The sequence below is a fragment of the Labeo rohita genome, chromosome 17 (assembly GCF_022985175.1).
Source record: "Labeo rohita strain BAU-BD-2019 chromosome 17, IGBB_LRoh.1.0, whole genome shotgun sequence".
In the NCBI taxonomy this organism is placed as follows: Eukaryota; Metazoa; Chordata; class Actinopteri; order Cypriniformes; family Cyprinidae; genus Labeo; species Labeo rohita.
This window is the reverse complement of record NC_066885.1, coordinates 2,030,519-2,046,118: the sequence shown is the minus strand read 5'-3', so window position 1 is coordinate 2,046,118 and position 15,600 is coordinate 2,030,519. Positions and strand designations below refer to the sequence as shown.

At 32.4% G+C, this 15,600-nt stretch overlaps 1 protein-coding gene across 4 annotated transcripts in view; it reads left to right on the top strand.

Annotated features, from left to right (window-relative positions):
• Positions 1 to 424: 424 nt before the first annotated feature.
• The window catches only part of LOC127179935 (pleckstrin homology domain-containing family G member 3), a 64,625-nt gene continuing 49,449 nt past the window's right edge, over positions 425 to 15,600 (top strand). For all 4 annotated transcript variants that reach the window (XR_007829575.1, XM_051133769.1, XM_051133770.1 and 1 more), the window contains exons 1-2: positions 425 to 598; positions 13,726 to 13,786. Coding sequence is in view for 3 of the 4 variants with exons in the window: in XM_051133769.1 (XP_050989726.1) it covers positions 13,738 to 13,786 (49 nt within the window). In the remaining variant the exon portion in view is untranslated. The remainder of the gene's footprint in view (positions 599 to 13,725; positions 13,787 to 15,600) is intronic.

Below are 15,600 nucleotides of genomic sequence, written 5' to 3'. Positions count from 1 at the left end.
CGTTGAGAAAAGTAACACAAACCATGTCACTCCGGCTCTCTTGGTTTTTTTTTATACGCTTAGAAAATATTCATTTAAATAAATATATTTAACAAATATAAAAAAAAACGTATTTACAAATACAAATACTTTTAACATTTTTAATTCAGTAGTCATCAACGACTGTGATTGGCCCATCCAGACAGCGCTCAGAAAAGCACCACGTATTACGTCACGCTAAACGCGCTTGCTTTATCAGCAAATAATAATTTGCAGCTGAACAAAAACACTAAAATTGGTCATATATATTTAATTAAAATCGCGAGGTGAACATCGCACAGTTGGTACATTTTTATTTAGACATTTAGAGCAACTTTCTGTCGCTAAGCCCCGCCCATCTCGAGCCACTAGATTCAAGCTAACCGTCATTCCCGCTGCTGGAGTTTCTGTGGTTTAAAGCAGCGGAGTTTGAGTTCAGAGTGAAGTCAGTCAGTGCTGCTGTATGTGAAATGATCTTACCAAGTCTCTCAGACCAACAGCCGGTGAAAATAACACACATATAAATGTCTGCGAGGTGCGAATGAACTGCAAACGCCTTAAATAACGTGGAACTCAGTCGGTAAGTGTTTTTGTCTTAATTTAAAGCCTCATAACTATTGTTTGTGGTGCGTAAACGCGTGAAGTCCTGGAAAACTGGATCAAAATGACATCTTTAAAGCTGTTTTATTGGTTTTTAAAAGCAGTATGTGTGCATTTGAGGAACTTGCGTGCCTTTTTTGGTGTTTTTGCTGCCCTTGTGTCTTGTTTTGGGGAAATATTTTGCTAAAGGTAAACAGACGTATGTTGTTATTAATGACATTTACGTTATTATTAGTTAAAATGTTTCATATCCACGTTTGCAAACCATGTCACAATGATATTAAGTGAATGATATTAAGACAAAACATCTTTAAAACAGAAAAAAACTCTGAAGTTAAAGCTACTTGTTTCTTTCCTTTGCTGGAATTCTCTTAGAAATAAAGGTTATTTGGTTTAGTATTAAAAAAAACAGTTTTGGCTTGAATTGCTGCATGGATGAAAAGTTCACAAGTTTTTTTAGATCCATTTTTAGTTTTGGTTTCTTGGTTCTTTAAAGCAGATGGTTTTCTCAAGCAAAGCCCTTTGAAACCCACTCTGTAACCTTTAAACTTGCTGTTAAACTTACATGTAACCACATAAATGCAGATATAAACTGATGTTTTTTGGTTTGTGGATGTTCTGCATTTATCACTGGGTTCTTTTTCACAGTCTTGCATGAAAGCTGACATGCTGAAAGTGTCTCTGATAAAGTCTGTGTACTCTGTAAAGGGAGTATTTGTCTACGGCGCCTGAACTTTGTTCAGGTTTGGACTTATAGAGCTTTGATTAACAAATGATGAGGTGTTGATTTAGTGAAACATTTGTGCATCTTATCTGCTGTTGTTGACCCCTAAATGATGCTTGTGTTGGTCCAGTGAAAACATTTCGTTTGCATATTTGTGGTTATGGATGACACAACTTTTTGCAGCGTTTCCCACAAAAACTTGGAAATATATGAGATTGTGTTTTCCAGGCCTGAAAAAGTCAAGGAAACTAATGAAATGCTAAAAGTCATGGAAAGTTTAGAGTGAATATGAGTTTTGTAGTTAAGCTCTGCTTTTAAATCCCGTATGTATTGAAGCATGTTTTAGCCACGGAATAAAAATATGAAAAAGGTCGTTGCAACTTTTTGTTTTCACAGTTGTGAAAAAGGTTAACTCACTCACAATTGCAAGTTTATAACTTCCAATTGCAAGATGTAAACTCGGAATTCTATGGGGAAAAATTGGGAGAAAAAAGATGCAAGTCATTAACTCACCCACAACTGCACTTTTATAACTTGTAATTGCAGGATGTAAACTAAGAATTCCGAGAAAAAATGTCAGAATTGCGAGATGTTAACTCAGAATTCTGTGAGGGAAAAAAAAGATGCAAGTCATTAACTCACACACATTTGCAACTTTATAACTTGTAATTGCGGGATGTAAACTAAGAATTCCAAGAAAAAATGTCAGAATTTCGAGAAAAAAGTCAGAATTTTTGAAAGAAAAAAGATGTAGGACTTTGTAGTTTATGAAAGTTTACATATACAATTGCAAATTTATAACTTGGAATTGCAAGATGTAAACTCAGAATTCCAAGAACAAATGTTGTTATTGCTATGTAAACTCAGAATTCCGAGAAAAAAGTCAGAATTGCGAAAGAAAAAAGATGCAAGACATTAACTCACACACATTTGCAACTTTATAATTTGTAGTTGCAGGATGTAAACTAAGTATTCCAAGGAAAAATGTCCTAATTGTGAGATGTTAACTCAGAATTCCGAGAAAAAAGTCAGAATTTGTGAAAGAAAAAAGATGTAGGACTTTGTAGTTTATGAAAGTTTACATATACAATTGCAAATTTATAACTTGGAATTGCAAGATGTAAACTCAGAATTCCAAGAACAAATGTTGTTATTGCTATGTAAACTCAGAATTCCGAGGAACAAAGTTAGAATTGTGAAAGAAAAAAGATGCAAGACATTAACTCACTCACAATTGCAAGTTTATAACTTTCATTGCTAGATGAACGCTCAGAATTCTGTGAGAAAAAAAGATGCAAGTCATTAACTCACACACATTTGCAACTTTATAACTTGTAATTGCAGGATGTAAACTAAGTATTCCAAGAAAAAATGTCAGAATTGCGAGATGTTAACTCAGAATTCCGAGAAAAAAGTCAGAATTTGTGAAAGAAAAAAGATGTAGGACTTTGTAGTTTATAAAGTTTACGTATACAATTGCAAATTTATAGCTTGGAATTGCAATATGTAAACTCAGAATTCCAAGAACAAATGTTGTTATCGCTATGTAAACTCACTTACAATTGCAAATTTATAACTTAGAAATTGTGGAATTGTGTTTTCCAGGCCTGGAAAAGTCAGGGATTGTGAGATGCAAACTCAGAATTCAGAGAACAAGTGTTGTTATTGCTAAATATAAACTCAGAATTCTGAGGAAAATCATTAACTTCCCACATTTGCAACTTTATAACTTGTAATTGTGGGATGCAAACTAATAATTCCAAGAAAAAATGTCAGAATTGCGAGATGTAAACTCAGAATTCCAAGAACAAATGTTGTTAAGGCTAGATATACAGTAGTCAGCATTTGAAGTGGGTCATAAAAAGTTCATCAAAGATGTTCTAAGACAAGAACGGGAATTGTTTTGGTTTTGGGACAAGGTTTTCCACTTCAAATGTTGACTACTGTAAACTCAAAATTCCGAAAAAACAAGTCAGAATTGTGAAACAAAAAAGATGCAAGACATTGTAATATACAATTGCAAATTTATAACCTCCAATTGCAAGATGTAAACTCAGAATTCCAGGAAAAAATGTTGTAAAGTCTGATGTAAACTCAGATTTCCAAGAACAAATGTTATTGCTATGTAAACTCAGAATTCCGAGAAAAAAGTAGGAATTGTGAAAGAAAAAAGATGCAAGACATTAACTCACGCACAATTGCAAACTTATAACTTGGAATTGCGAGATGAACACTCAGGATTCCGAGAAAAAAATTCAGAATTGCGAAAGATGCAAGACGTTGTTGTTTATATATGCAACTGAAAATTTATAACTTGGAATTGCAAGATGTAGACTCAGAATTCCAAGAAAAAATGTCACAATTGTGAGATGTAAACTCAGAATTCTAAGATGTAAACTTGCAGTTGCAAAGAAAAAAATAGAAATGTGAGTTTAAAATAAGTAACAATTGCCTTTTTATTTATTTATTTTTATTCCATGATAGAAACTTATGGGCTAGATGTTGAGTAAAGCTTTTGTGCAGATGATAGTAATGTCCAGTTTATTAGTGAATCGAACTCTTTTCGTCACTGATCATTAAAAACACATCAGTCAGCCACTAATTGTTTACTCACCTGAGAGTTTATTAGTTGTGTAACTTAGCTGTCACAGCCATTTACTCTAATTCTCCATTCATTCAGTTTCCCAGCACTGCACACTCTCACAGTTCACGCTCTGGTCTTCACGGGTGTAATCGGACACGCTAGATGTTTTTAGACAAGGTCAGTGTTTTACTTTGACCTTGTCAGGGTTAAAAGTCCCCAAGGGAACAGCGTTTCTGCAGTTATTTGTCCAAGTAGAAGTTTAACAGCTGAACGCTGAATCCTGAACCGAGAGATTTATGGATTTCCAAGAAGAAGCTCTTTGTCTGTCCATTGTGACCGAGCTCCAGGCTTGAATCTGAGGGGTTTGAAAGGGTTCAAGTTTAAGAGCGTCTAGGAAACTGTTTTAAGGTACTACATATGTTTTCAGAAAAGTTCTGTGCAAGTAATATGCTCGCAGTTTTTAATTACATGGTACTTTATAGTGGTTGAATGATATATTGCAATGTAACCGTCAATATTTAGCATTTTTTTTAAATTACTGCATCTGCCAACAGATTTTTTTCTCTTGCCAATTGTTTAAAAAATATTTATTAATCTTTCAAATTATTTATTTTTATTTATTATTTTATTATTATATTATATTTTTATTACATATTATGCAAAATAAATATAAGTGACTGATATAATGCCAAGACAAATATATCAGCTGACACTTGTTCTTTTTAATTATTTTTTTTTTTTTAACAAATTACTGATTTATTTATTTGTAATTTAGTATATTTTATGCAAAATAAAATGTAAGTGACCTAGGAAATATATCGACTGATATTTAAATATATGTGTATGTGTGTATATATATATATATATATATATATATATATATACAAAAATGTATTTCTTTTCAAATTATTTTTTTATAATTTAATAGTTTTAAGTTTTTGCAGCATGTATTATTTAAATCATTTAAATATATAAAATATATAATGATAACCATTATATTGGATGATTTCCATATTTGCATTTTCATCGTATTTCAACCCTAACCCTAACCCTAACCCTATTTGGAATGCCATAGTTCTACTATGGTGTATATATATAAAAAAACATGGTATTACCATTGCACTATGTCTGAGAAAATAGTTTTGTTTTGGTACTTTTATGTTAGTGTTTTGATTTTGAATTATGTTCTTTGCTTAATATAGATTTAAATTTATAAAGCCTGTGGAAAATTGCTTTATTTTTAAACTCTTCACATTCTGTACTAGTTGGGAACTTCTCAAAAATTGGAATAGACATTTATAAATTTGGAGTTTTCCCAAGATAAATAAGCAAAAGAATGGGCGAGTTTTAAGAGTCTGAAGTTTTTGGCTGGCGTGAGCAGGTCAAAATATATCTTATGTCGATATTACAAGTGTATTAATGTATTGTTTAAGCTGCATATGAAGAAGGAAGCTGCATGAAATGTGTTTCTGCTTTTCTTCAGGAAACAATCATTGACCAATTAGGCATCTGGTGAGGGTCCACGTGCACCGTGTGTGTATAGAGTTTATTTATAGAGCTCGCTGGGTGTTCGGATGGGAAGATGTCTTATCTGACCATCTCTAAACAGCTTGTAAAGAAAAGGAATTTGACGGGACTTTGCGGAAGATGAGCGTGATAAGTGCATACTGAAAGTCAGACGATGCATACTGAGATGGAGCTGATGTTGCATGATATATTTTGAAAATATTATGATTAATAGTAGGCAGTCAGAGTTTCAGACAGTGGTATATTGTGTCTTCGTGCATGTTTGATTAGAAATAAACACAGTTATTTGCACTGAACCAGTTTTGTTTAAACATCTCAACACTTAGGAGTCTGATCAAATATTGAGTCAAAAAGACTGTCATTTATAATCAAGTTTGTTGATCACGCTAGAAATAGAATGTCAAGTAGTGCTTTAAAAAGTTGGTGGAAGTGAAAAACAAAGTTTATGCATTTATAAATCCTGATTTGTTTGTAGCATGGAATCCATGCAGTTTAAAGGAATGGTTTACCCAAAAATTATGAAAATGTCTTCATCCTCAGGTCATCCAAGATGTAGGTTTTTTTTTTTTCATCAGATTTGGAGAAATATAGCATTGCATCACCTGCTCATCTGCAGTGATTGGGTGCCGTCAGAATGAGAGTCCAAACAGCTGATAAAAACATCACAATAATCCACAAGTAATCCACACCACTCCAGTTCATCAGTTAACATCTTGAGAAGACAAAAGCTGCATGTTTGTAAGAAACAAATCCATCATTAAGGCGTTTTGATTTAAAATCCAGTGGAAAAAGTCTCCTGATGTCTCTCACATCAAAATCCAGCCACATATTGGTTTAGAGCTGTTTTGGACTGTTTTGGCTTGTAATTGGTGCTGGTCAGACCAGACCACTTTTTCACAGAATGAAGTGTTATTATGGATTATGGACTCGTATTTTAATTTAAAACGTCTTAATGATGAATTTGTTTATTGCAGGCGTGCAGCTTTTGGCTGGAGTGGTGTGTATTACTTGTGAATTATTGTGTTGCTTTTATTAGCTGTTTGGCCTCATTCTGACGGCACCCATTCATTCAAGTTATATTTAGGGCCCTATGAAATCCGTTTCATTTTTTCCCAAATTCTGTTACATTTTTTTTCTAAATTCCATTTTTTACATTTAAATTTTTCCAATTTTTAACCATTTTTTAATGGTTTATAAACATTTTTAATTGTTAAATTACATTTAATTAACCACAAAGCAAGTCTAATTAATTAAAATTATGAAACTTATACAAGTTAACATCAATTTATTAAAATATATACAAATATCTTAATTTTTAATTTTTACAATATTCAAGTTTTTCTGGTTATCAAATGAAGGCATAAAATATTAATTTAATTAATCTTTTAATGAAATGAAAAGTAAACACTAAACAAACAAAAAATTGTGATTATTCCATATTAAAATAAAATTAACAATTTTAGTAACAATAGAAGTAGTAGTATTACTTGCATTGTACTAAACAATAGTAATATATCTCTTCAAGTTAAACCAAACTTTTATTTTGACAGTTTGCCGTCAATACCTTTGCATTTCTGTGTGTATATGATAAAGGTTCTCTCAAAAGAAACAGTAAAATGCTCATGAAGAAACATCACAGCAGTTCTGGAAATGTTGTTCATGTATTTATGTCCTCATTTGGTGAGACGGCAGACACTGCAATCACTGCGAGCGTCACACGCACTTCAGTGTGTTGTAAACAAAACCGCGCGTTTGCGCCATTCACACACACAGAGACACAGAGAACTTGAACGATTCATATTTAAATAGTCTTTTTGCTTAAAGGGGTCATCGGATGCCCATTTTCCACAAGTTGATATGATTCTTTAGGGTCTTAATGAAAAGTCTATAATATACTTGGGTTAAAAATTCTCAATGGTAGTGTAAAACAACACCCTTTTTACCTTGCCAAAATCAGCTCTGCAAAAATTATCTCATTCTGGTCGAGGCTGCTTTAAATGTTAATGAGCTCTGCTCGCCCCGCCCCTCTCTTCTCTCTGTGGAGAGACGAGCCTGTTTACTTTAGTCGCATTTAGCTGCGTTTAGCCGCTAAACTTGCTAACTAGCACTTTTTAGGAAAGGTGATCGCAAAGATTCATAAAAAAATCCGTATACTCACTTCTGCTGTAAGTGAAGCTGAATGACGAATGATTTGTGCGAACATAGATGGATATATGTAGATCAGGAGGCGCATTTCCTTCACAAACAAACGTAATTCACTGCATCTTCAGTTCAGCGGCTCAGATGTCGGGAGTAAATGACGACCACTATGTTCATTATCACATCCAGCAACACAACACCTCAATCGCTCAATCTGAGATATTCTTGTCTAACTTACATCCCTGCTCCGGCAACAAAACAAAGAGGGTTGACTGTTACAGCAGTGTAATGACCTACTTTTGATTAATTCATCCAAACTTTGACAAATTCGGTGACATTCTGCTTTATACAGTAAATTCCGTTTTTTTTTGACTGGATTCCACGATTCCCTCTGCGTTTTCTGCATTGCGAAAATCATAGGGCCCTGTATATTCTCATGATGTCACGTTATAAATGCAACTTCATATCAGTCGTCTCACAGGGAGGCTGGAGGATCTTTTGCAATACTTGCTTTCTTTGGGTGTTCTGATGGCACCCATTCACTTCAGAGGATCCACTGGTGAGCAAGTGATGGAATGCTACATTTCCTCCAAATCTGATAAAGAAACAAACTCATCTACAAGATAAAAGCTGATTTATTGTGTTTTATGACTGGTTAGACTACTGTCTGTCTCTCTGAAACATTCTCTTGAAGCGTGAGACTGTAAGTGAGGTCAGCCAAGATAAACTGCTGCAGTAATAACTGTCTCAGCGTCTGCCTGTCAATGAAGCATTTTCATGTTTTCATACACCTCCCGTCTGTCCCTCAGCCCTTTGTTAGTACTCCAGTCATCCCGAGGGTTTAGTCCCGCAGACGGTGTCGGGTCGCGGGGTCGGCGGCGGAAGAGAAGGGAGTATTTTTAGGGAGCGCTGGGAGTGTTTGGCTTTCGGAAGTGTTTTAATTGAGGAAGTAATTGTCGCCTTGTGTTTTAACTGTGTGTGAGAAAGCCGAGGGAGTTCGATAGGGAGGCTTTCCTATACGGCTGACAGCCATTTATTTATGGCTGAAGAATAAATACACAGTGATAATGAAAGAGTACGGACTGGTCTGGAAACTGTCATTAGATTGTGTCTCATGAGTTTATGAGAATAAATGGTTTCTAAAGCAGATAGTCTTAGTGTTTCACAAAGCTATTTGGATTTATGTTGCATGCATCAGATATCCATTTCAGTGGATTTTCTCCAGATAAAAATTCATTGCATGACTTCGGGGGAGATTTTAGTTTTCTCAGGAGAAATAAAACTTGCAGTTAGGCTGTAGGAGTATAAAATGAATGCAGCACAGATCATTTGATGAAAAGCATGAGATTTCTGACTTTGTAAAATCTGAGCAATGAAAAACATTGAGATCTAGACTAGGGTCTTTTCTCTGAAGAAACATCTCAGAATCAGGAGATTTTAGTAGAAAAAAATTCATAAAAAGGTTAAGATGATCACTTTGTGATCTTTCCATATTTCTTTAAATCAATGCAAATATATGTTGTTAACAAGAAGAACAGGAAGCAATGGCTTGAAGTAAAAAAAAAAATCTCGTAATGATGGATTTGTTTCTTTTGTCTTCTCAAGATGTTAATTGATAGACTGAAGTGGTGTGGATTATTTTGATGTTTTTCTCTGCTCTCATTATGATGGCACCCATTCACTGTAAACCAAGTTATATTCTTCAGAATGCCGTGATACTCTTGTTAACGCTTTTAATTTCAATCATGAGCGTCTGATTTTCTCATGATGTCAGATATAACAAATGCAGCTTCGTGTCAGTCTTCTCAAGGGGAGGCTGGAGGATCTTTTGCAATACTTGCTTTTTTAGCCATTGTTGCAAAATGCTCTTTGGGTGTTGCTTTATTATGTAACACGTTACAGCCTACAGCAACAGTTTAGATAGATTCTTAATATAGAAAATTCATTTTCAGCGTTTAGAATTTATTTGGACCAGTGCAGATTAAAATTAGGATTGTTACAAAAATTTTGTAATTATTATTATTTTTTTTAATTAATGCTTTTATTCAGCAAGGAAAAATTAAACTATGGAAGCTTGTTTCTGACTAGGGAATAAAAAAAAATTGTAATTGGGGCTTCTTATCTCACAATTTAGATTTTTGTCACAATTCTGAGTTCATATCTTACAATTATGTCTTTTTTCTTATAAATTAAGTTAAAATTACAAGGAAAAAAGTGATATAAAAAGTCAGAATGAGATTTTTTAGGGGAATTCTGAGTTTATATATTTTGCCATTCTGAGATTACATCTTGCAATTTTGAGTTTATATATTTTGCAATTTTGAGTTTATATATTTTACGATTTTGAGTTTATTTATTTTACAGTTCTAAGTTTATATATTTTACAATTTTGAGTTTATATATTTTACAGTTTTGAGTTTATGTATTTTACAATTTTGTGTTTATGTATTTTATGATTTTGGATTTATATATTTTACGATTTTGAGTTTATATATTTTACAGTTCTGAGTTTATATATTTTACAGTTCTGAGTTTATATATTTTACAGTTCTGAGTTTATATATTTTACAATTCTTAGTTTTTATATTTTGCAGTTCTGAGTTTATATATTTTACGATTCTGAGTTTATATATTTTGCCTTTTTGAGATTACATCTCACAATTTTGAGTTTATATATTTTAAGATTTTGGGTTTATATATTTTACGATTTTGAGTTTATATATTTTACAGTTCTGAGTTTATATATTTTACAGTTCTGAGTTTATATATTTTACAGTTCTGAGTTTATATATTTTACAGTTCTGAGTTTATATATTTTACAGTTCTGAGTTTATATATTTTACAGTTCTGAGTTTATATATTTTACAGTTCTGAGTTTATATATTTTACAGTTCTGAGTTTATATATTTTACAATTCTTAGTTTATATTTTACAGTTCTGAGTTTTTATATTTTACAGTTCTGAGTTTTTATATTTTACAGTTCTGAGTTTTTATATTTTACAGTTCTGAGTTTATATATTTTGCCTTTCTGAGATTACATCTCGCAATTCTGAGTTTATATATTTTAAGATTCTGAGTTTATATATATTTTACAATTCTGATTATAAATACTTTTTTAATTTTGAAATTTTACAATTTTGAGTTTATATATTTTGCAATTTTGAGTTTATATATTTTACAATTTTGAGTTTATATATTTTACAATTTTGAGTTTATATATTTTACAGTATTTTCAATTTTGAGTTTATATCTTGAAATTCTGAAAAAGTCTGGGAAAAAAGGTCTAAATTGTGAGATAAAAAGTTGCAGTTACCTTTTGAATTTTTTTTATTCATGGCAGTTTATGGCAGAAACAGGCTTCCATACTGAACCAATCAAAAGTAACAGTAAAGACATTTATAATGTTCCAGAAGGTTTGTATTAAAAAATGCTGTTCTTTTGACCTTTCTGTTCATCAAAGAAACCTGAAAAATAAAATGTATCACAGTTTCCACAAATTATGAAGCAGCAACTGTTTTCAACATCGTTAATGCGTTTCTCGAGCAGTAAATCGGCATGAAAACAGATGAAACTGTCTCTAATGTTAAAATCCATGTTAGACGGATCCATCTGCCTTCAATTAGAGGACAAATCCCAGACCTGGATGCGAGGGTCAGATTTCGGTGAGCACGTTTTATCAGCTGTGGGAACAAAAGCTCCCCAGATGGACTTTGACTGGTGTTCTGAACCAAATGGACATTTACATGTCAGCACACTTCATCTGTTTAAAATGCAAAGGACACATTTGAATAGAATAGAGCAGATTGCAGTCAATCCCGTGTAGGGGTTAGTCATACGTGACACGTACATGACTGAAATCTCTATAATGCTGCATCCCTGTGAGATACGCTGATCCTGATGTAAGCCCGTTATCTGCTGTGCGATAATCGTCCAGACGGCCTCGGCTGTGATCTTGGCTTCGTCTCAGCAGCACAGCTGTCAGTTCAGAGGCAGAAGCAGCAATTACACTGAGGTACAATGTAGATTTTAATCCTGGAGGACTTCGGTGGTTTTGATCTCTGATCCTGATGTTGAAACTCATGAAATCTGCTCACAAATGCTCTCCACACCATTACAGTCAAATTAGTTCAAGATTAGTGAAGGCGTTTGAGATGTCTGGCCTGTTTTTGACATGAACAACAAGGGGGTTCAGTTTTTTAAAAAAGCACTTTACTCACTGTTTGAAAGCAAAAAATGTAAGCAATTGTTCTAATTTAATTTTAGATGTTTTTTTTTTTTTTTTTTTTTCAATTTTTAAAGTTGTATGCATTCTTTTGATTACAATTGTTTTTGCCAATAAATTAGTACTAAATCATAAAGCAGAATTGAGAAAAAATAAAATTTTAAAATGTAAAATTAAATTAAAATGATTAATAAAATTTAATTAAACAATTAAAATGTAATCCAGAAAAATAGACAACACAGAATTTCTGAAAAAAATACAATGCATTTCATTTCATTAAAAATAAAATAAATAAATAAAATGCATTTCATAGCAATATTATTGGTAAAAGTTTAATACATTTTATAATATTTTTTTAATCAAATTGATTAGATAACCTTTTGCTATTTATTAAAATGTAACGATTAAAAATGTAACAACTAAACAATTAAAATGTAATCCAGAAAAATTAAAGTAGACATTATTACAAAAAAATTAATTAAATTAATTGTCACATTTTTATTTATCCAGTTTATTAGAAACTGAATAGAATTCAGTTTGATTAAAATGGAAACAGACAACAGAATTTCTGAAAAAAATAAAAATAATAAATTGTAATAAATTAAATTGTTAGTTTTGTTTATCCAATTAGACATCCTGTTGTGGTTTATTACAATTTACTTACTTAAAATGGAATCCAAAAAAAGGTAAAAGAAACTTAAGAATTTCTGAAAAAAATAAAACTAATTTCATTTGGGTAAAATTTTTTAAACTTTTAAAAATTTAAAAACTGAAACGGGCACCACAGAATATCTGAAAGGAAAAAAATAAATAAAATATATTTCATAGAGCAATATTATTGTTAAAAATGTTTTTTTGTTTTTTTTTTTTGTATCAGACTGATTGGATAACCTAAAATGTAACTAAACAATTACAATGGAATCCAAAAAAAATAAAAGAAAATAATAATTTCCCGAAAAAATAAAAAATCATTTCACTGGGTAAAAGTATTGTTAAACTGTAATAAATTTTTACATTGTTACATTTTTATTTATCCAGCTGACTACACAGTATTTGTGATTAAACAATTAAAACCAAATCCAGAAAAATGTAAGCGGACAACACAGAATATCATGTAAATAAATAAATAAATAAAATGCATTTCATAGAGCGATGTTATTGTTAAAAATGTAATAATTTTGTTTTATCCAACTGATTTAATAACCTTTTAATTCAAATAGAATCCAGAAAAATGAAAATGGAAAAACAAAGAGTTTTGGGAAAAGTAAAACCAGTTTCATAGGGCTCTGTTTGTGTTTTTATCTGAAAGTTTCCTCATACACATGAGTTGTTGCTTTCACTTTGTTCCTGTTGGATTCAGGGCCGGGGTTTTTTGGCTGAAGGTGAACAAACAGTCAAGTTGAAGTTTCGTTTGGGTTTCAGTGCTAAAGTCCTCGGGGTCTCCTGTACGTCGTACGTTGGCGAGCGACTCCGCGGCCAACACTGATTCACTCTGTCTGATGGAATGGCTGGAATTTGCGTTTGCTGGACTGATAAGACAGCAGAGTCGAGGGCAGATCCGGGGGCAGCTGGAATGCATGCGTTTATCACAATACACTGGCACAACAGAGCAGAAAACAGCCTTAACACAATATTTGTCTAAGGCATGGTGGCAATTTGGAGATCTAGAACTGTTTGTCAAACCGCTTTTATTATTTGCGATGGTTTATTCCGTCAATCTTCGAGTGTCACGTTTGTATTTTGTTCATTGTGAAGTGCAAACATGCATGTAAATGCATTAAGATACACATGCATATTAATGATCCCTTATAAGTTTATTTAAAATTCTGTCAGTTCAGTATGTCAGTGTGAAGTCAGATGTGTTTGTATTTGTTCAGGTGTTGAGTTTGATTTGTGTGTGTGTTTTTTAGTGTGAGAGGGACATGAGAGAAGAGTCCAGCTGCGCTCACAACAACAGCCTGATGGGAGAAGGTGAGAACATGCATATCTGTCAATACTGCTGGATTTACTGACCTCAAACCAGAGTGAAACCGGTTTCACTCCACTGGAATGGAGACATAGAGGTTCAAAAGTTTGGAGTTGGGAAGAAATTAACACTTTTACTCAGTAAGGATGCATTAAATTGATCAAAAGTGCCACTAAAGACATTACAAAAGATTTCTGTTTCAGACAAATTGCTCATTGTTTAAAAGCGAAAAAATGAAAACAATTATTAAAATTTTATTTGATAACATTTTGGATATTTTTTTCAGTTGCTAAAGTTGTATGCATTATTTTAATGAAAATAATTATTATTTTTGTGAATACATTTGTATTAAATCATAAGGTAGAATCCAGAAAAATTAAAATAGGCATTATTATTTTAAAAAATAATTAAAATGATTAATAAAATTTAATTAAACAATTAAAATGTAATCCAGAATTTCTAAGCAATAAAATGCTATTCAGTTTATTAGACATCTTTTTTTATTATTCAGATATAATTGAACAATTAAAATGGAATCCAGCAATTAAAAACAGACAACAGAATTTCTAAAAAATAAAAATTATAAATTGTAAAAAAAAATTCTGAAAAATAAAATGCTATTCAGTTTATTAGACATTCTTGTTTATTAATCAGCTTTAATTGAACAATTAAAATGAAATCTAGAAATTAAAAGCAGACAAAATTTCTGAAAAATAACTAAATTGTAATAAATTAATAAATTGTTTCATTTTTATTTATCCAATTAGACTTCCTATTGTTTTTAGCATTTATAATGATCAGAAATGTTTTTTTAGCAGCAAATCAGCATATTATAATGATTTCTGAAAGATCATGCGACGCTGAAGACTGAAGTAATGATGCTGAAAATTCAGGTTTTGATCACAGAAGTAAATTACAGTGAACAGAAGAGACTTCTTTTAAAAATATTTAATTTAAAAACATTGTACCAACCCCAAATTTCTGAATGATCATGTAGACTAAGGCATTAGTCTGTAAATCTTAATTTAACCCTTTATTATTTATTTATTTAGTTTGGATGTAGTCTTAGTCTTCAAACAACGTGGTTCATGAATCATATTAAATATAAATATATATATGAGGAATGTAAAGCCATGCCACAGTGCTGGAGTGTTTCTGTGCGGTTGCTACTGTGTTCTGATTGGTTGTCAGCATGTTGCTATGTATCATTAAACATGTATCATTGTTACAGTTTCTAATAAAGTTACAGAGTAACTGGCTGTTTTTATTTACCTGACAAAGCAGTTTTTATTGTAATTCAGCTGTTGGAGAGTGTTCATTTTGGTCTGTTTTTAATGCAGGAGTTGATCAGTGTGTTTCTGCAGTACAGTACAGTGTTTATTTGCTCTAGATGTGTGCGTTTCCGTTCCGCTGTGAGTGCAGTGAGCTCACGCTTGGCTGGCGTCTCTCCTCCGCTCTGCCAAAACAAGTGCAAGAATGTCTGTGAATCAGATCCAATTAATGCGATTCGACGGAGGCCGGTGTGGAAATGTTGAGTAATGGAGAAACTTGATTTTGGTGAGAGGGATGCGAGTTCACAAAAGAGACTTGTATGGCTTTCATAACCATTTTTGTGCCAGACTTCTGGCGTGGATCGAACACTAGAAAGAACGGCACACCTCCTCATCTCCTCCTCATCTTCTCCTCCCTGTCTGTAAACACAGACCGCTTGTCTTCTGCTCTTACTTTCTTACTGCGCTCCAAATTTCCCTAAACAAATCTTGTCATCGAGCAGTGGATGCTCTCCATTTATGGCCTATTTTGGAAGTTTCAGGGAGTC